At 49.4% G+C, this 18,801-nt stretch overlaps 2 protein-coding genes and 1 non-coding gene across 8 annotated transcripts in view; 2 read left to right on the top strand and 1 right to left on the bottom strand.

Moving 5' to 3' along the window:
- The first annotated feature begins 424 nt into the window (after positions 1–424).
- Positions 425–3,204, top strand: LOC111852108 (small ribosomal subunit protein eS1). The gene is made up of 6 exons (XM_023827653.2): positions 425–574; positions 1,458–1,561; positions 1,809–1,996; positions 2,362–2,570; positions 2,744–2,853; positions 3,035–3,204. Exons 1-6 carry the CDS (start codon positions 513–515, stop codon positions 3,160–3,162), a joined length of 801 nt encoding a protein of 266 aa, XP_023683421.1. The 5' UTR covers positions 425–512; the 3' UTR covers positions 3,163–3,204.
- Positions 1,660–1,725, top strand: LOC111852143 (small nucleolar RNA SNORD73). Its single transcript, XR_002840168.1, has one exon. It is a non-coding gene; the product is annotated as a small nucleolar RNA SNORD73 (small nucleolar RNA).
- A 654-nt stretch (positions 3,205–3,858) lies between the features above and the next one.
- Positions 3,859–18,801, bottom strand: part of LOC111852105 (uncharacterized) — a 42,603-nt gene continuing 27,660 nt past the window's right edge. Inside the window, exons 1-20 of one of the 6 annotated variants that reach the window (XM_023827643.2) lie at positions 17,455–17,813; positions 17,117–17,227; positions 13,581–13,620; positions 11,456–11,496; positions 11,072–11,120; positions 10,788–10,920; positions 10,282–10,468; positions 9,112–10,131; positions 8,952–9,038; positions 8,723–8,850; positions 8,318–8,370; positions 7,667–7,868; positions 7,422–7,562; positions 6,456–6,528; positions 6,108–6,238; positions 5,952–6,001; positions 5,513–5,730; positions 5,201–5,247; positions 4,628–4,814; positions 3,859–4,277 (exon numbers count right to left, since the gene is read on the bottom strand). In XM_023827643.2, coding sequence (XP_023683411.2) covers positions 4,273–4,277; positions 4,628–4,814; positions 5,201–5,247; positions 5,513–5,730; positions 5,952–6,001; positions 6,108–6,238; positions 6,456–6,528; positions 7,422–7,562; positions 7,667–7,868; positions 8,318–8,370; positions 8,723–8,850; positions 8,952–9,038; positions 9,112–10,131; positions 10,282–10,468; positions 10,788–10,920; positions 11,072–11,120; positions 11,456–11,496; positions 13,581–13,620; positions 17,117–17,213 — 2,889 coding nt within the window. In that variant the 5' untranslated portion in view covers positions 17,214–17,227; positions 17,455–17,813 and the 3' untranslated portion in view covers positions 3,859–4,272. Of the gene's footprint in view, positions 4,278–4,627; positions 4,815–5,200; positions 5,248–5,512; positions 5,731–5,951; positions 6,002–6,107; positions 6,239–6,455; positions 6,529–7,421; positions 7,563–7,666; positions 7,869–8,317; positions 8,371–8,722; positions 8,851–8,951; positions 9,039–9,111; positions 10,132–10,281; positions 10,469–10,787; positions 10,921–11,071; positions 11,121–11,455; positions 11,497–13,580; positions 13,716–17,116; positions 17,228–17,454; positions 17,814–18,801 lie in introns of those variants that run through there. The other 5 variants (XM_072697828.1, XM_072697826.1, XM_072697827.1 and 2 more) reach the window with 5 other exon arrangements.

Here is an 18,801-nt window from a genome sequence, read left to right as displayed (position 1 = left end):
TCCATGTAATGGACGGCAGTCAGCGAATGTATCGGCCATATAAATTAATTGAAGTATTTCACACACGTGCCCTAATCTTTCTTTCACATACATTAAGTCAAACTTAAGGTAAAACATGGATAAGAGCGGTGTCGCTACGGTTATCAATATTATCATTTGCTGGGGTAACTGAGGGTTACGGATTGTTATAACCTGGTGACAAAAACATTCGTTATCTACTTCAGGCAGAAATTCACTAATAATTTTAAATATACATTTTTTTTCACGACAAAATTATGCATAATCGAATAGATATTTCACTCAAGTAAAGTGTTCAATAGATGAGTGATTTCGGATACATTAAATAAACATACTGTACTTATACAGACACACCCCCTAAAGCTGCACCCTACATCACCGGCCGCAAAGTGGCGCCGTTACTGTGAGCTCGCGAGACTTCAGCACTTCTCGGTTGAAACACAAATCTCGCGATACGACGATTCCTCTTCCTTTTCCGCTTCCTAAAGGCCACCATGGCGGTCGGCAAGAATAAGAGACTGACTAAAGGCGGCAAGAAAGGTGCCAAGAAGAAGATGTAAGTTGTCAGATTTTAAGCCTGGGGAAGAGACTATGCTTTCTTTGTCTTCTGCCCTTTCCGCCGGTTTTTCGGATAAAGGATGGTGTTGATACTCGTTAGATTATCTTGCCCCCTCCCGTGCGGTCGCCGGCACATACTCTGTACAAATGGCTACCGACACTGTAAGTCTTGAGCAGAATCTGTTTATAGTCTGTTTGCCTGCTTGGAACCCAAACTGACGCAGGATTTAGCGTTACATTGGCCCGTGGCTGCTGACTGTTCACTGCGCTGAGGGCCAGCCTGGTTGTGTGTGGGCCTTCATTTTGCCCCTTCATTCATAGCTTTAACTGTTCGCTGCGGCTTCGCCATATTTTTAAAAGCAATATATGTCATTACTTCGGTAAATCTGTAATCTTAGACCGTAATCGGATCTTTACTTTTTTGGCGCTCAGGAAGCGAGTATTGGTTACTGATGTAGTTGATCTAGTCCAGGGCTATTCAACTCACGGTCCTCAAGGGCCGTGCCCTGCTGATTTTCCAGCCTTCCTTCACCTGTGAGCCAGGTGTGAAGCCTCTGACCAATCAAAATCAGTAATTATTAAACGAACTACCTGGGAGAACTGAACAAGGCCTGGATTTGGAATCGAGGGCCTGAATTGAATAGCCCTGATCTAGTCTGCTGCTTGTTCGGAGAAAACTAGTTACTGCTGAATAGTGTGATTAAGGTTTGGTGTAATTATATGAATATCCGTCAGCTGACATAAACAATAGTTTGACACATTTTCAAAACCAAGTTTACAAAGTCTTGTTCCTTGTATTACGTGTGTAACTTGTGAGACTTGGTTTATAACTCTTAATTCCGGACATTCAATGTAACTGTTACACTTTCCCCCCCATTCAGTGTCGACCCTTTCTCCAAGAAGGACTGGTATGATGTCAAGGCACCAGCCATGTTCAACATCCGCAACCTGGGAAAGACTCTGGTCACCAGGACACAGGGAACTAGTATGTTTGTGTTTTTCTACCCAGAGCTCAGCTGTATCTAGAGACTGGTTACTGTACACCCTGTGCTGTATTGAGATGTCACTGATGAATGCCCTGGGAACACGTGATTACAACAGTTTCGGTCCCAAATGAACACAGTGATTACTTTGAGATCTTCTGATGTTTCCAGTATAGGCGCTGAGTGCAGAATGCTAACCTGCGGCGTGTCAGGAAGATTAACACTCTCTCTCTCTCTTTCCTTGGCCAGAAATCGCCTCAGACGGTCTGAAGGGCCGCGTGTTTGAGGTGAGCCTAGCGGACCTGCAGAACGACGAGGTGGCCTTCCGCAAGTTTAAGCTGATCACAGAGGACGTCCAGGGCAAGAACTGTCTGACCAACTTCCACGGAATGGACCTCACTCGCGATAAGATGTGCTCCATGGTTAAGAAATGGCAGGTGGGTTCTCACTTTCCTACCATGCTGGGTGCTTTCAGTGACGGGTAACTGATGACTTTGCAATTTGCATAGCTGTGTGAGAGCCAGCTTGCTTGGGATTTAATGGCAGCTCTTGCTGGATTCTCAGCCTACGTTCAGTGGCTTTTTAAACCTCTTCACCTGGGAGCGTATGATAAGTTTCGGTCCCAAATGAACATGTGATTACTGTAATGAGATCTTCTGATGTTCCCAGTTAAGGAGTAATTCAAGCTTTCATGCTTTGGATAGTAAAGTCTGCTTGTTAAGTTCTTTAAATGTGTAATGTTATGAATTGTGCTTGGTCAGCCTGTGCTAAAATGTTTCCAAAACACCCACTCTTGTTGTAGACCATGATTGAAGCACACGTCGACGTGAAGACCACCGACGGCTACCTCCTCCGCCTTTTCTGCGTCGGCTTCACCAAGAAACGCACCAACCAGATTAGGAAAACCTCCTATGCTCAGCACCAGCAAGTGCGTCAGATTCGCAAGAAGATGGTGGAGATCATGACCCGTGAGGTGCAGACCAATGACCTGAAGGAAGTCGTCAACAAGCTGTAGGTGCCTCGTTTGCTCGCTTTGCATCTTGGCATTTTTTGTCTGGTTGTTGTAATGTGGAAAGATGTCGGACTTGGTGCAGGCTGACGTGAAATGTCACCTTGATGACTACTGGTGTTTACCTAATCCAGCCACTGCTGTGAGTGACGTAGACCTCTGCTTGGTTTTGCAGGATCCCGGACAGTGTTGGCAAAGACATTGAGAAGGCCTGTCAGTCCATCTACCCTCTGCATGACGTCTTTGTCAAGAAGGTCAAGATGCTGAAGAGACCCAAATTTGAATGTGAGTTCACTTAGCTGGTCTTGGCAAGCACTGGTTCACTGACCAACCATTGTATGTGATCTTATTTATCACTAGTCTGACCTTGCACCTTCGTGTTCATGCTGACGGTCAGCCATTGCCGAGTGGTATTTTCTGAGTGTTCTGTAATCGGAGGTGTATTGAATGGAATGTTGGTTTGCAGTGGGCAAACTGATGGAGCTACATGGCGAAGGGGCAAGTAGCAGCACGAGCAAGACCACCGGAGACGACACCGGTGCCAAGGTGGAGAGAGCCGACGGCTACGAGCCCCCTGTCCAGGAGACTGTCTGAGCTCCAGTAGGCAAGCGATCAATAAAGCATGTCAACCTGAAACATTGTTTCCGTGCGTTGTGTGTGGGGGGGGGGGGGGGCATTTTCCTGGGGCTGTAACTGAATGATCAGGATAAGTTTCATAACTTGCTCTTAGTCTGAAAGCTGGTTGTTAGCCATCCAGTCCGACTTCTTCTGTGAGCAGTGGTGGCTTAATGGTTAGGGAAGCACACTCGTGATTGAAAGATTGCAGGTTCTAATCCCCGACCAGCGAGATACTGCTCCCCGGGCGCTGAATTTCGGCAAATATGAGAAGTACAGAACTTCAATATAGATGTCAGGGTTCTTACACCCATATGAAGAGTCTCATCCCAAACCTAGGAGTGGTGGTGTGTTTGTGGGGGGCGCGATTTATTACACTCACACTGGGGAAATGCACGTTGTCACCCCACATGCCATAACTGATTGGCTAACTATCCCAAATGTGAACGGAAACAAGATGTCTAATGTGTGCAGTCATTCAACATTAGCTGACAACTCGCCAGTGTTTGTAAACGGCAGGCAGAAGCACTGGTGTCTCGTCACAGCCAGGGGGGCGCTGACAACCCCCCCCCCAACTTCTACAGGTCACCCCTTCTAAAAATTTGGAATTTTAGAATGGAACCCCGGGAGGCGCAATAGATGTATAAGGTGCCACGCATTAAACAACAAGGCCGGTATGGTTTGACAAAGTTCTTTACTGTGTTGATCCACCAGGTGGCAGTATACTGGTAGGCATTTTGGTAATGCTGAAACAGCATGGAAAATGGGCAAATGCAACTTTGTAACAGGGCGAGTAAAACCTGTTAACATTCAATGTCAATACAAGTATCCTAAAACATCAGCATGGTATCGCACAAACATCAAAAGAAAGTCCATTTAAAACAATTAAAAATCCTATAACTGCTTCCAGTTTTTCTTGAAACCAGAGCTACATTTTTGGTCAGCATGAATGTACCCCCTCCAGTTTAAAGCTTGAGGTCACCTCACTTCAGGAAATGCTGTAATTCCACCTCTGGCCTCCTGAGATCAGTTTTAGGTTAAAAGCTTTTGTTTCAACAGGCAATGAATTCAAACGTGTACATCCCACACTTAACCTGTAGAAAAAAAACCCAATATTAGTCGTCAACTAAAAACCTAAAAAGGAACTGATTTAAATTACACACCAGGACACCAGCTCTGTGCTCCCGTAACACCTGACCTGGCTACAAAGCTGCGGTTAGCGGTTTCGTTTTTTTTGTTTTGTTACAGTGTATCAATGTAATTTAACAAGATTTTAGTTAATGCAATTTTATACAAGTGACCCTGACTTCATAGTCCAGTCACAATAGTACTTATGACATTTTAATCCCTAAAATTTGGATTATTGGATTTTAGTCTCTTTAAAGACCCAGAGGAGCCCTGATTTTGTGGTCAGTTCCCCAAGATTCTGTACGGAGGCGCTCACCTGTACGGATCTGGACAAACGCCTTCGGGAACAGGCCTTCCTTGTCATTGAGCCGCCCACAGCACCAGTCGGCGTCGACGTGTCGCGTGATCAGGATGTGTTCACCCTGCTGGAAGGGCAGGTCTTCGTCCGTCTGGCCGGTGAAGCTATAGAGGGCCACGGCCCACTCTGTCCCAGCAGGTCCCGCCTGGGACCATAAATGGTGCAAGTTGCAGGCAAGTGGAGCAAAACAGAACCACAGAACCCTGCTGTGGTCACTCTTTAAGCGATTTGCTAAAAAGCAGTCAGGGGTACCAATGTCATGGGCTGGCCCAGGGTCCTGAGCAGCCATTTTGCTCAGTTACGCCTTGGCCTGGCCCTGCCTGTATCACTCGTAATATGCGTTTAATTCACGCTTTCATTTATCTTTACTGAAACAGCCCATAAACATGGCCACTGGAGATGCATGGTCGCATGCACAGCTTTCACCTTTGACCCGCCTGCACATCCCAATCCAAACATGCTGTGGCAGTGGGACGGGGGGGGGGCCCTGACTCAGTACCACGGCAGCTGAGGTGACACCGTGAGCATTACCTGATTGGGGTCAGCGACGTCCTTGTTCCTGAGCAATGAACTCGTGTCTATGGAAGCAATCAATCAAGACAGACATCAGCGGCTGCACACATCACAATCAAGGTTTCAAGAGTCAAATTCTGCTGCTGCACTGTGATGTGCAAGTGTCCACAAACACATGGGTGGTAACTGCAACACTTGCTGACATGAAAGGTTTTTAAAAACATGACACTTTGACAAACAAAATCAAAATCAGTTTTCTTTGATGGGCTAATATGTCAGCATAGAATTGTATGTTTTCATACAAGGTCCTTTTGGCATGATGTCTCCTACCTGGCTTAGTCTGTCCACCCGGCTGCAGTGCTGCATCTGGAAGGTCTTCCACAATTTCCACAAAGTTGAGGGGGAAAATGCCCACGTGGCCATTGAGGTCTCCACGGGCCCATTGCTGGTCCACAAACTCCTTCAGCCTGATGACATCACCCTCACACAGAGACAGCTCATCACTGTGCTTCCCTTCAAAGCCAAACCGTGCAACACACCTCGGGCCACTGGATGACAGAGCCGAACAAATCAGAATGAAGCCGGTCATCAAGTCCAGCACCTTCAAACACCCTCAACACCTCTGAACTGCGATTCTGACCATGAAACCATAATCATGATATAAAACTCATTAAGAGTCACGAGAGGACCTGAAACAGTCTACATTTCAGTACAGAGTACATTTCAGAAGAGCACACTTGAGCATGTAAGCTTTCATTTGTAAGCTCACCTCACTGTTTGCGTTGCAGTAGTTCCACTGGATGGAGCTGGGAGACATGACTAATGGAGAAGACAGACACAAAGAGAGAGAGAGAGACCCCAACTTTAAGTCCACCGAAAACCACAATTCCCAGGTTGCCACATTTATCGCAGTGTTGTGACTCACCAGCACTCTAACGTGATTGACAGGGAAAATGCCAGAAAGACCCCCACAAGTTCCACGGTACCAGTCGCTGTCCACCTTCTCCACGTTGGAAACCGCATCACCTATCTTTAGGGCAAGTTCCCCAGGACCTGCTGACAGGAATACGTCATGATAACTAGGGTTGGAGCAGCAGGCTGAGTGCTGCACACCATGCAGGATCTATCTACCTAGAGAGACAGGACTTTGATGATTACACAAAACTGCCATTAATGATTCAGAGGACCAGACAGATCATCTCTTACAATTAGCTTTCAAATGGTTAACTAATTGATACCTGAGAGTCTTAGGACAAACGCTAACGTCACTTACCTGGTGAGAAATCGTGCAGCACCTCCACCTGCAGACCAGGTCCGGCTTCCTGAACGTGTCCCGGTTCAGGAACCTGAATGCAGGACCATCATCACAAGAATGACACACAGGTCTACGGCTTCAGAGCTAGCAGGCGAACTGCAGGAGCAGCTGACCCACTGCAAGAAGCGACTGACAACCACGTAAGGAATAAAATCCACAGTCTCAAGTGAATTTTGACTCTCTGGATACTGAAATGAGACACTATTCAAAAATATATAAAAGTATAACAGAACACAATAGTGATACTGGGGTGCAGCGTAACGCTCAGTGGGCTAAGCCTCTGTGCCTGTGATTGGCTGCCCTTCGCGGCCAGCTTCACCTCTGTGCCTGTGATTGGCTGCCCTTCGCGGCCAGCTTCACCTCTGTGCCTGTGATTGGCTGCCCTTCGCGGCCAGCTTCACCTCTGTGCCTGTGATTGGCTGCCCTTCGCGGCCAGCTTCACCTCTGTGCCTGTGATTGGCTGCCCTTCGCGGCCAGCTTCACCTCTGTGCCTGTGATTGGCTGCCCTTCGCGGCCAGCTTCACCTCTGTGCCTGTGATTGGCTGCCCTTCGCGGCCAGCTTCACCTCTGTGCCTGTGATTGGCTGCCCTTCGCGGCCAGCTTCACCTACAGAGAACAAGTTAGGGTAGGCATAAAGAAATAAAGTACCAATTATAATTATTATATTAATCCCTTTGACTACCGCCTGCTGTTCTTTATGAGACACAGAGGTGAGAGCAAGCTTGGGGGGCACAGCACAGGGTCAGCCAGCCTGCGATATCCCTGGAGCTCGGGGTTAAGGGCCTTGCTGCAAGGCCCACAGACATGTGACTATCCTGCCGAGGCTGGGGCTCGAACTGCGACCTTCCGATCCCAGGCACAGAGGCTGTGCCCATGGGAAAAGGGCCGTACTGTGAGCAGGACACATCAGCCAGCAGCCATTACCTGCACGCCTGGCCTGCTGGAGGCCACAGGGGCGGCGACACTCTTCACGGGGGGCGGAGCTTCCTTAGCTGTGCTGTCTGCCGACTTGCACTCAGCACTAATAGCGTTGTCTGGCTCGAAATGTATCAAAACCTCATCTTTCTTCAGGAGACACAGAAAAGTCCTGTCATCCTTTCACCCGTCACGATAAAGGGGTTTAGAGAGGAGCAGCGAGGTTAAGCGGAGACACGGTAACAGCTGCCTACCCCCTGCCTTCCGGGGAGCGGGGGCCCGGGGCTCGGCCGGGGGGGCAGGGCGGGGCCCTTCTTCTGAGAGCCCTGGCCTCGTGCCTGCTTGGCTTCCCCCTCAGAGGAGGAGCGGCAGAGGCCGGGCCGGGGGGGCGGCGGCCTGATGGGGACACCTTTGGCTGAGGGGGGGCGAGGCGGCGGCACTTTCACTCCAGCGGGACTGTGTTCGGGGGGGAGGAGTTTGGACACCAGAGGCAGTCTTCAGGACGTCTACACCACTTTCTGGACTTTGCCCCCTAAATCCCCAAATAACCTTCGGCTGATGCCTCAGGCCCATAGCATGCAAGTATAAAGAACAGATGTGCTGCATCCTTGGATTTAAAGGACCAGCATGGTTCTCTTGTAGGACAGAGTCATTTTAAATCAAGCCATGCTAACAGCCGCTAAAATGCTGCTCACATCCACATTACGCTCGTTTTTATCATAATACTCATCAAGAGCCAGAAATCATGATATATTGCAGAACTTTATATAAGCTCTGGAAGGATTGTTATAAACCATGAAGTCAGTGAGAAAGCCAAGTGTTCAGGTGTTGAGGTCAATGTACAATCCTGAACACCGTTAGCTTCGGTCCCGGGTTCCCCCAGTGAGGACCGGCTGAGCACTCACCGAGGGGGGGCGGATTTCTCAGTCAGGGGGCCACCTGGGGACTCCGCTTTGTCCTGAAAAGCGGGCAAAATATCTTGAGAAGAGATACATGTGCTTTGTTTGCCTGTTGTGTCGCCTCGATGTGCATTGATGACACTTATGATTAAGTGACTGACTCAACAGAAACACTGTGGTCACGGAGTGGCTAAATAAAGAACTAAAACACAACAAACGTCATCTAATATAACGGTACGCATACAAAAACACACAAAGATGTGGCAAAAAATAATACCCATGTCAATGAGCACTATGTTTGCTGAGAAAGGCACTGCTGCCTTCTCGATACGTCAAAAAGGACAAGTACAGACATGGGCCCTGAAGCCCCAGCTGCATTATGGGAGTTCAGGGCAACCAATGGAATCTTACTGGTGCTCGAGGTGTGGCCTGGGCTTTGCTGGCGGCACTTGGCTTTTGGGACACGGCATGGGTGGGACCACTGACTGGCCTCTCTGCTGGAAGAGGCGGGGGGCTCTCTGCGGACTCGCCTTCCGACGCTGAGGGATGTGGGGAAGACACCGCGGTTACGTCCAGCCAGGCGGGCGGGCATAAGGTGTGTACGTCGCATGCGGTACAGGTCACAGGCAGCGTTACTCACGTCTCCTGGGAATCCTGATGGATGAGGGCTTCCTGGGAACGGCGGGCCGACTCACGTCCTGCCTCACAGCTACGTGAAAACAGGAACCTTGAGAAACGTCAACCAGCCAGCAGAGAAACCGCACGAAAGAGCATAAAGGAACGAAAGGGCTTCCACTCACGGGCACTTCCTGCGTGCTTGTCGTCAGGGCTGGGGGGCGGGGGCTGAGAGCTGCCGGACGGGGGGTCAAAGTTTATCAGGTCCGGAGAGGACGCTTCTTGGCTCTCAGTGTTGCCTGCTTTTCTTTGGGCTGTGCAGCTTCTGGACCTGGGGGCCACTGGAGGGCGAGATGGGCGCCTCTCAGACTGTGACACCGGTGTGTCCTGCAGCTTCGGGTCGGTGGCGGACGCACCAGGGACCGGGGGCTTTGGCCCAGAGCTCGGAGGAGACGACTCCCCACTGTCCGTTAAAGCTGGAGATCCTGCTGACAAGCTACCATCCCCGCACTTCTGGCTGGGTGGCTTGGGGGCGAGAGATGGTTTAGGGGCCACCGCTGGCGGTTTGGGCTGCTGGATGCGAGGCCGCGGCTCTGGTTTCTTACACTCGGTAAACACACTGCTGCCGTCACTCTGCTTCTCGAAGGCCTGGATCTTCGCACGCAAGGCACTCATGTCTGGTTCACTTTCTTTGTCCTGCTCACAGGAAGCGCTCGGGAAACTCTGCTCTTCCGGACTGAAGATTTCTAAAAGTTCTTGGAAATACTTACTGGTGGAATCCTCCCCACTTTTAAGGATCAGCGGAGCATTTTCCCCATCATCTTTCAGTCTGACAAGAGTCTGAACTTTGACCTGTTTGGCGACTGGCTGCCGCAAGCGAGGCCGTGGCACTGGACACCTGGCTTCTTCCTTAGCAGGGCAGTCTGCCGAGGAATCGGAAAGAAGAGGCCCACTGGGGTCAAGGAGAGGGTCCAAAGAGATCAGGCATAGCTCAGAGCCGTCTGCTTCCACTGCACAGGCGTCTGCCCAGGGTTTGCAGCTGAAATCAAGGAGGCAGTCTAAAGCTTCTGCTCTGTGGGTGTCAGGGTCAGAATGTTCATCAGATGTCTCTCCTTGAGAAGTGGCAGGGATGTCTGCGGCTCTGCTCGGCTCGGGCAGCAGATGGGCTGGGAGCAAAGGTCTTGGCGGTCTGGGGGGTTTTCTTACTGCAAGCAAAGCAGAGCATCAGTAAAACGTGTAAAGTGGCACATTTGGAGGCAATGAGCCAGAAACAAAGGCCTGCACCCGGGACCACCCGCCCCCGACAGGACGCTCCCCCAGACCCGGGGCCGACCGGCAGGACGCCCGCCACTTACACTTGGACAGCTGGACCGGAGGGGGACTGACTGACATCACATTGGATTCTGGGTATGGAGTGACAGCCACCGATGGCAGTTCGGTCTGTGTGGCGATGGTGGACGTCCCGTGTCGGCTGTGGGCATCAGGCGGTTGGACCCGCTCCTGCGTCTTCTCCTTAATCACCTGGTCGTAGGACGGCGGAGCCTGCAGGCAGCAGCAAGCAGCTTTAAGCGTGGCCTCCAGGGATAGGAAGATGTGCACAGGCATAGACCAGGCTCCTCACATGTAATTCTCAGGCTCAGGACAAAATTACCCCCCCCCCCACAACAAGGCCCAGGACAAAATTACTGAACACCCCCCCCAACCCAGGCCAAGTTCCCAAGTTGTCCCCCCAAGACAGTGGGCCTGAGACAGACAGCAGAACTCTATCCATTTTACACATTCATACAGCTGGGACTGGACCCAGCGACCTTCTGGGTCACAAAACCTCGCCTTTAAGAACTGGGCCATCTACTGCTCCTACCTGGCTGGCTGCAGTGACCCCGGCACTCCAGACAGGCGGGGCTGGAGGAGGGGCCGGCAGAAAGCCCCCGTGGGCCCCCAAAAACCAGGAGTTCCTGGCAAGGGGCTCGGCAGACAGGATGGTGATCTCCGGCCTGGAACACAGGACCCCCCCGGCTTCTCAGAAGCTCTATTTTGGTTTGATATTTTGATTAAAATTAAGTGATCTAGATATTTGAACACAGAATGTTTTCTTATCACAAAATAAGAACAAATGTATAGTCAGATATTAATAAAAAGACTCACCTTCTGTCTCTTGTAGTGTCACTGTGGGGATTCGCCCTGGCGGAGGTTGCTGGATAAAGCAGAAAGTGCCGTGTTGGGCTGTGTGGCGACAGCACGAGGCATGCGGGCAGCTGAACGGAGCAACTTAAGTGGCCGCAGGAGCCGATTAAACGTAGTTAGCTTTGTCTTACAAATCGTGTGACTATTTACAATATTCAGTGATAGCTTACAAAACAAGTAACTGGCCACTTCACACAGCAAATAAGCTCTAAAACCAGCCTGTACCACTTGCAGAAAATGAGTATGGAAAATGAGCGAGGTACAGATGAATGGGGCAGTAACATCACAGTGTATTTTACAAAAGCGGAAAGTTTGACAGTATAAATGAGACGTGGAAATGCTCACTCCTCTTGATGGCAGCCCGCAGGGATGAGAGCGGACCGGAGCTGAAAGGAGGAACAGGGTGAGGTCAGAGCCGCACGCTCACCGCCCATTTTCCAGGGTCGAGGAGGCGCCGCTCCTTCGTGACGCTGATGAAATGTCTCCACGTCAACCTGGGCCGAGCCCCGGCAGACCACGGGAAGCAGGACGCCAGGACGCCAGGCCCCCCCGGACCCCCGGCCTCAATGACATGGCCTCTTTGTAGTACACGGCCTTCGGCAAATGTGTAATATCTGTGTCTGCAGCTACAGCATTGCTCATTTTAACAGCCTGACTCCGTTTTTATAACCGAAACGCTGTTTCTTTCCCCCCTCCCTCAAAGACGTGTGCCAATGTGAAACAGCACAGCGTTTTAGAGCCTTTTTCCACATCCACAATCAGAAACACGTTTGCATGACGTCGGGGGGGCACAGGAACGTCACGCACATCACCAATCCCGCATCGTTAAAGCATTTCTACAGAAAACCACCCCCAACTGGCCTGCAGCTCAGTATCAGTTTAAAAAAATGTACAATAATATATTAAATGTCACCCCAAATCACCCCAAAATATAAAAACTTTTACTGAGCATACGTCTTTCATGAAGAGAAAAACATCCAAAGCAGATGGAAATAATTATGTATTACAGCCTTTGCAAAGAATGTATTTTGCAATAATTTCTTCTGGACCAAGGGAGACGCAGCACTTTTGTTTTTTACCTGCGACAAACTATATTCTTTAGCATTCAGCACATTTTAAAACAGCGAGGCAGTTCTGTAGCTTATTTTAAATGCTCTGAGTGAAACAAACGCAGATAAAAGTGGGTGACATAGCTAGTTATACTTGCTTATATGACTTACATGGCTGTGAAGATCCAAAGAGCAAGCGACGATGTCCAGCACCAAACCACCAAAAGACAAAGATGTCGATTCCAGAAGTGTCTTTTTCTAAGATAAAGAGCTGCACTAACTTTAATGACCCCCCCACCTCTCGACAGCGGAGCTCAGGCAAGGCAGCCACCAACCTGGGCCATCAAAAAAAAAAAAAAAAAAATCCAACTTTCAGAGCACAGAGACAGAGAGCGAGTGAGGGGGGGGGAGGAGGGGAGAGAGAGTGCGCGAGGTGGAGAGGGAGAGCGACCAGGGGGGGGATTTCCGCAGCTCACAGCAGAGCAGAGTCTCCATCCCGATGGCTGTCTGTACGCTGCGGCAGGACTGCAAAAGCGAGACCCCTCCTCCCGTAAAAGCAGCTTCCTAAAATTTGAAAAAATCGAAACCAGGAGAAAAAAAAAATCCCAGGGGGCTCTCGAGTGACAACGGTGCCGTCCAGTCAAAATGGCAAGTTTGTGGCTGGTGGGGGAGGGCTGAGGTGGCGAGAACGGCTTCCTGGCTGGGCTGTGGGGGGCAGATGCCTCCCAGTTCAGGGCTCCCAAGTCTGCTGTGTCACTCACAGGAAACATCCACAGCCCGCGGTGCCTCGTTACCAGCCCAGATGTGCAACATCTGGAAAACAGCAGCACCATCTCCCTGCCCCTCCCCCAGCTTGCCTGGGTCATCACTCTGCGGCGAGAAATGTGGGCCAAACTGCCAGTAAACACGGCCGGACCAGAGGTCAAACACCAGAACAGAACCCACAGAGTCCAAATGGACCTGGAGCAGAGAGTACCAACATGAGGACTACTGGTGGCACTTAACATGCATCCAGTTTTCATACCAGTTCAGAGGCACGGGGCCTAGAGGAGAGATCACCTTCAACACCGTTTCCGTCTAGCATTGCAGTTCTATAAATGTCCGCTCATGCCGTTCCGGCCCAGCGTTCCGGTTCTATAAACGCCCGCTCACACTGTACCGGGCTACAGTTCCGATGCTCTAAACGTCCGCTCACGCCGTTCTGGCCCAGCATTCCGGTTCTATGAACGTCCGCTCACGCCGTTCTGGCCCAGCATTCCGGTTCTATGAACGTCCGCTCATGCCGTTCCGGTACAGTTCTATAAACCCCCGCTCACACCGGACCAGGCTATTGTCCTGCTTTTATATACATTGACAGCAGTCACTACATCAGCAGCATCAGAACTTCAACGCAGGCCAAGTAGGAATCATTGAGGTCTCACCTGGGATGGTGCTGATCCGGCTTGTGTCTCCCAGAACGATCTGCGGAGAGAGAGAGAGCTGCCATGGACCATGGATTCTGTGAGAGGAGACCGCCCACTCCCCCAAGGGCCAGGCCCATCCTCATACTGCCCTGGCTGAATAAGGGAGAGCAGGAAACACGCAGCGCCCAGCGAGGGAACTGCCAGTTACAGTGGAAACTGTGATGACAGACGCCAGCTTCTGTGTGAACATACAGACCTGTTCATCAGCAAAGTGGACTTTGCAAATGGAGACCTTACATCCCCCCACCCCTCGCGGCTGAGCCTATTGCATTTACTCCTCTACAGCAGTGTGTCTGAACTCAGTCCTCAGTGACTGGTTCAGGAGTCACTGGACTGAGACACACAGCTGTCATTTGCCGCTTGCTTGCCCGACACACCACCAGGCCGGCGCCTGAAAGGCCCACTTTGTGCCACCCGGAAAGCTCCGGAAAGCTCACACTTCTTCAGATTTGTCACGTTTCTTTTTGAAAAGTGTTGAGTACCTTTCAAATGTTAAGATGTTTTGTTCATAGTATACCAACAAAGAAATGCTTGCCGGCAAACTGGATCCCAAACAAACAAACACCGCTGCCATTTCGAGGTAAATAAAACGGACGGACCATGAGAACGTGGAGTCCTTCTCCTCGGCCCAAAGATAATATACTTTGGCACAAGGGGAAATATCCAATCAAAAAGATGGAGGGACAGCATGGGCTAAAAGGCTGCAAAGTATTATGGGAGTACCTTTGCTGGGGGGTAGCTGGTAACCTGTGAGTGCAAGGGAACCGCTCATTAAATCCTGCGAAGGGGGGGGAGGGGGGGGGCTTTCCAGTGACGACGGCCCGAAGCACGCCCCATCCTGGGAGGGAGCCTAAAGTTCAAAGTACTTCCTAATACACAATGAGAGTAGCTCTGTGGGGTGGGACAACAGGCAGGTCCACCCCCCAAACAGAATGGAATCACCCATCTGAAGAAAGTGAGAGCTGAAAGTGAGGCTCGGGGGGGGGGGGCATCAAACAGCTGCATCCGCATATCTGGCACTGCTGCGACTCTGCAGCAGCTGGCAGCAGTGCCGTAGTCGCAGTGGCCGGTGCAGCTGGCAGAAACAAGCCGCCTGCGAGACCACGTGCTCCCCTCATGCAGGGCGGGGACCGACCTGCACATTATCACAGCTTAGCCGAAGCTAAACTTCGGTTTTTGGTCTTTGCTCTTATTTTCATAGTGTGCCTAAAAATAACCAGGATAGACAGTCGCAGAGAGACACGGGAAAGCAGAGCGTACAAAACAGAGCTTTACGGGCTCAGCGAGAGGCAAACAGCGACCATAAATCGCACATCACGTGACAAATCTCAGAAACGCAGAGTGCTGGCCAAGGCTGCAGGAATTCGGAAGTCACGATGCGACGGAAGCAAAACAAGTTTTGGAAATATCCATGCTGAACCGGGCCTGCTGATGGGGACAGCGGGCGAGGACGGCCCTCAGGGCACAGAGCTAAGCATTACGCTCAGATCACCCCCGCAAGACAGAGCTCTCCCCCCCCCCCAACAGAGCGAGCTGGCACTGTAATGACGAGGCTGTTACCAGGGCTCCAGCGCTGGCACCACGATGGTGTTGAATCTGGCAGGCAAAAAGGCCACCTTATCCCCCTTCCTTAGTCTGCTCCAGCGTCTGCAGAAAGCAGGATCGCAGCATACAGGCAGCCCGCAGACGTTCTCTGTTCTTCTAGGGCACGCAGGGTTTACAAGCTGACAGCTTAAAACACTCGACCCTTTGTGTGTCAGACAAGCCAAGAAGCATGTTGGGTCTCCTCCTCCTCTATTTTTTCCAACATTATTTTCTGCATTTCCAAAACAGAGACACGTACATAAGGTAACGCGTTGCAGCAATTCGCGAAACATTTCCCAGAACACAACGATGGATATGGGACTGAAGAATCAACAAGACAGGTCAGACCAGGCGTGATCCCCTCCATCGCCAGACGACAGCTTAACGCTCGTCTAGGCATGATACACCAGGCCTACACAAGATTAAACTGAAGGTGACTCAGAGCTTTAAGTTCAAAACAGACATGAGTTTTGATCATACTTCACAGAAACGAACACAGAAACAGACAGCCAGCCTTCCAGAAAAATATCACCTTAAATTATAACTGTGGGGGACGGCGGTCACTGACGTCATCATGCGTAAATGTACATAAACACTGAAAGCTAGACACTGCCAGCTTTCACTTTTTAGCAATAGTATCACCCTGTAGCTGAACTGCTGCTTCGTCACCCATCTCGCTTTTCCAAAAAGCATTTAACAAACTTCCGCAATAAAATCCAACCACTATTTTCTTTAATGACCTCCTAACCCACACACACACACACACACACACTAGCTTTGCAGCGAATAAGCACGGTAACGCTACATAGCGGTTATCAGTATTGACCCATAGGAACACTCACGTTGCCAGCAGGACTTCTCACGACGGGACATTAAATTTGACAGGACAGTGCGACCGCAGATGCCTTAGCACTCAGCCGAAAGACGCCAAGTCGGGCATAAAACCACAAAAGCGCAGCCGGTCCATAACAGACACCATCCGCTCCGATTCTACTCGGGACGGCCCGTCTTGGGTTACAGCACCTGTCCGGCCATCTCCAGACGGGAGCCTTTAAGCTGTCATGAGCAGTAATTTTCCTGAAATGCTCTGAACTTGTGGTTAGCCTTTTAAAACCAGAACGCCACTCATGTTTTTAGCAGAGAAGCATCTGAGTTGGGTCATCTGCCACGTTAATTATGGTATCATCTGATGTCTGATTGTGCCTCAAAAATGCATTAGACTTAAAAAAAAATTTATTTGAAATTATTCATGAAGAACACCCAACTCTGCTTAACATACCACAATTAATGGTTTGAGTGCAACTGATCATATTTTTGCAAAAAAAAAAATGGAGACATTAAAACATTTCCACTGACTTCCCAGTTAATAGGCTCATAGAGTAGTCATCACGATCGAGCCCGCTTTTTAATATGAACTTATTGAAATTTCCTTTGTGCATGAAATACACACAATTCTATATGGTCATCACCAGCACATTTTTAGTAGGCTACATAGGTTAAAAACTGAGATAATGCGAGAATGCACTTTACTAAAACTAAAAACATGCAGACTGTCAAATCACAGTCCAAAGACAATTCTGTATTATTGCAGGCGCCCTAAATGACTTATTTTAAAAGACGAATAAAAGCTGCATAATTGCAAACGACACGTACCATCACAAAACAGCATCTGTAAGGTTCAGAGCTGCGCGATATGCGGGAATTAAAGAGCCGAATCACTGGGCTGACTAAGCAGGCGACTTTGGAGGTAAATCTGGGAAAATGCGTCAAAAGGGGGCTTGATGTAGTTACATAAAACCGTGTAGGGAGAGCAAATTAACACAACATATAAGAAGAAAGTGTCGACGGGAGCTCAGTATCCGGACTGAGCACTTCTGGTTCCGAAACGGATTTTCTCCTTTCCTCTTTACCTGAATCTGGGTTTGATTGCCGCTGGCTGTGTGTCATGCCAGCTTCCCTCTGCTCCTTCAGCTCTTCCTCATCCTCTTCCACCCTAGCTTCGGCCATCGGCTGGCAAAACGCTGCAAAGCCCGAAAAACAATCACCCACATCCAGCTTTTATCGCCCAGTCCCGCCGCAGGACAAACATCCGATCCGGCAGTGAAAGCGGTCCAACAAATGCACAAAACACACATTCAGAATCGCCGCACTTTATAACCGCATGTAAACGTACGTCTAAATCTCGTTACCAGGGTTACAAAGCGGCGGTAAAGTTTCACCATAGTAAAAAGCTCCATTATAGCGGTACCTTCACAGCGAGGTCCGAACGCCGCGAAATAACAGGAAACCCGACGCCACTCCGTAACACGCTTTAGAAAGGGAAACGCGGAGCTTTAACACAAAGCTGCCACTATTTAATGTAACTCCCCAAGGCCTCCCAAAAGCATTTCAGTCATGGCAAGACATCCTGCTTGAAAGCGTGAATTAAGAGTCACACTGCGTGTCTGACTCCTTTATTTGCAGACGGGCGAGCAGTAAGTGCATTTCGACTCCAAAAGGCGTATTTCTGCCAAGCAGCCCGTAAAGTCTAAGGTTAGCAAGACGGCCCTTTAAACCTAAAGCTTAGCGTCCTGCCAGCAAGCAACAGGACAGACTGAAGCTGCCCAAGGCACCACCCAGATACTTGACTGTCAATTTTTTAACATGTTCAAACTCGTAAGGAAATTCAGAAAAAAGCGGAGCGATCATACCAAAGTACAGCGGCACAATTATGCATAATGCTGTGGAAGTAGTTTAAATGCAGATAGCGAAACACGGGGTCGTGTTTGTTAAAAGGGGGTTATTGATTTAATCAGTTGGGATAATGTAAAGGGCTTTCAGACAATGCAATATTGTGAAAATGCGCTATACAAATAAAATTGAATTTCGTTATTCAAAAAAAACAAATCAATTAACATCGGAGCCTTTAACATGCATGTCATCTACCTTGTAATGACGTTCTGTAATTTTCGATAAGACCTAATTTATCACAATATAATTACAAGTTCAATTATTTTAAATGATCACAGCTCCACCACGTATTTAACGCAGCCACTACCGCCGGTGCCTCGTCTGTCCGGAGTATCGTTAGGAGCGCCGGCGATATGAGGGCGATAGTAATTTATTTCGCCTTATTTATGGGTTGGCTTTACCCTAGACAGGTGTTTTTAATCAGCCGGTATTTTAGTTCTTAACGATTGTTTCCTTAATTTCCAGATTAGACGGTTTCACTTAACAGCATAACTGGATCCGTCACGATGATCCAGTCTCTCGTTACTCAATGCCTTACAATCTATATAAAAAACACACCTACTCCTGAGTAAAGCACATGGGCAATTTAAGACAGTTTAAAGCTGGTGGTGAATGAATTTTAAAGTAGAGTTTAGCAGGTCATACACAATCCTACACAATACACAATCAGATTGCCCCTAAATGCTTCCACTTTGCAATAATACCACATACAGCTGACTAGAATATCTAGTAAGGAAGAAATTTCACAAAATGACATATAGCAAAGGTGACATCCTGTGACAGTACCACACTTGAATCCACTGAGCTCTACAGAATGACCTGTTCTTTCACAAATGTTTGTAAAATGCATGGCTTGGTGCTTGAT

This window comes from Paramormyrops kingsleyae, chromosome 12, assembly GCF_048594095.1.
Source record: "Paramormyrops kingsleyae isolate MSU_618 chromosome 12, PKINGS_0.4, whole genome shotgun sequence".
In the NCBI taxonomy this organism is placed as follows: Eukaryota; Metazoa; Chordata; class Actinopteri; order Osteoglossiformes; family Mormyridae; genus Paramormyrops; species Paramormyrops kingsleyae.
The sequence above is the reverse complement of the archived record's forward strand: the minus strand, read 5'-3'. Positions and strand labels throughout refer to the sequence as shown.

Excerpts from the sequence above, each read along its gene's own strand:
- LOC111852108 (XM_023827653.2), top strand. The coding sequence starts at position 513 with ATGGCGGTCGGCAAGAATAAGAGACTGACTAAAGGCGGCAAGAAAGGT. Across the intron at positions 575-1,457 it reads AAAGGTGCCAAGAAGAAGAT|TGTCGACCCTTTCTCCAAGA; the intron begins GTAAGTTGTCAG and ends CCCCCCATTCAG. Across the intron at positions 2,854-3,034 it reads GAAGAGACCCAAATTTGAAT|TGGGCAAACTGATGGAGCTA; the intron begins GTGAGTTCACTT and ends GTTGGTTTGCAG.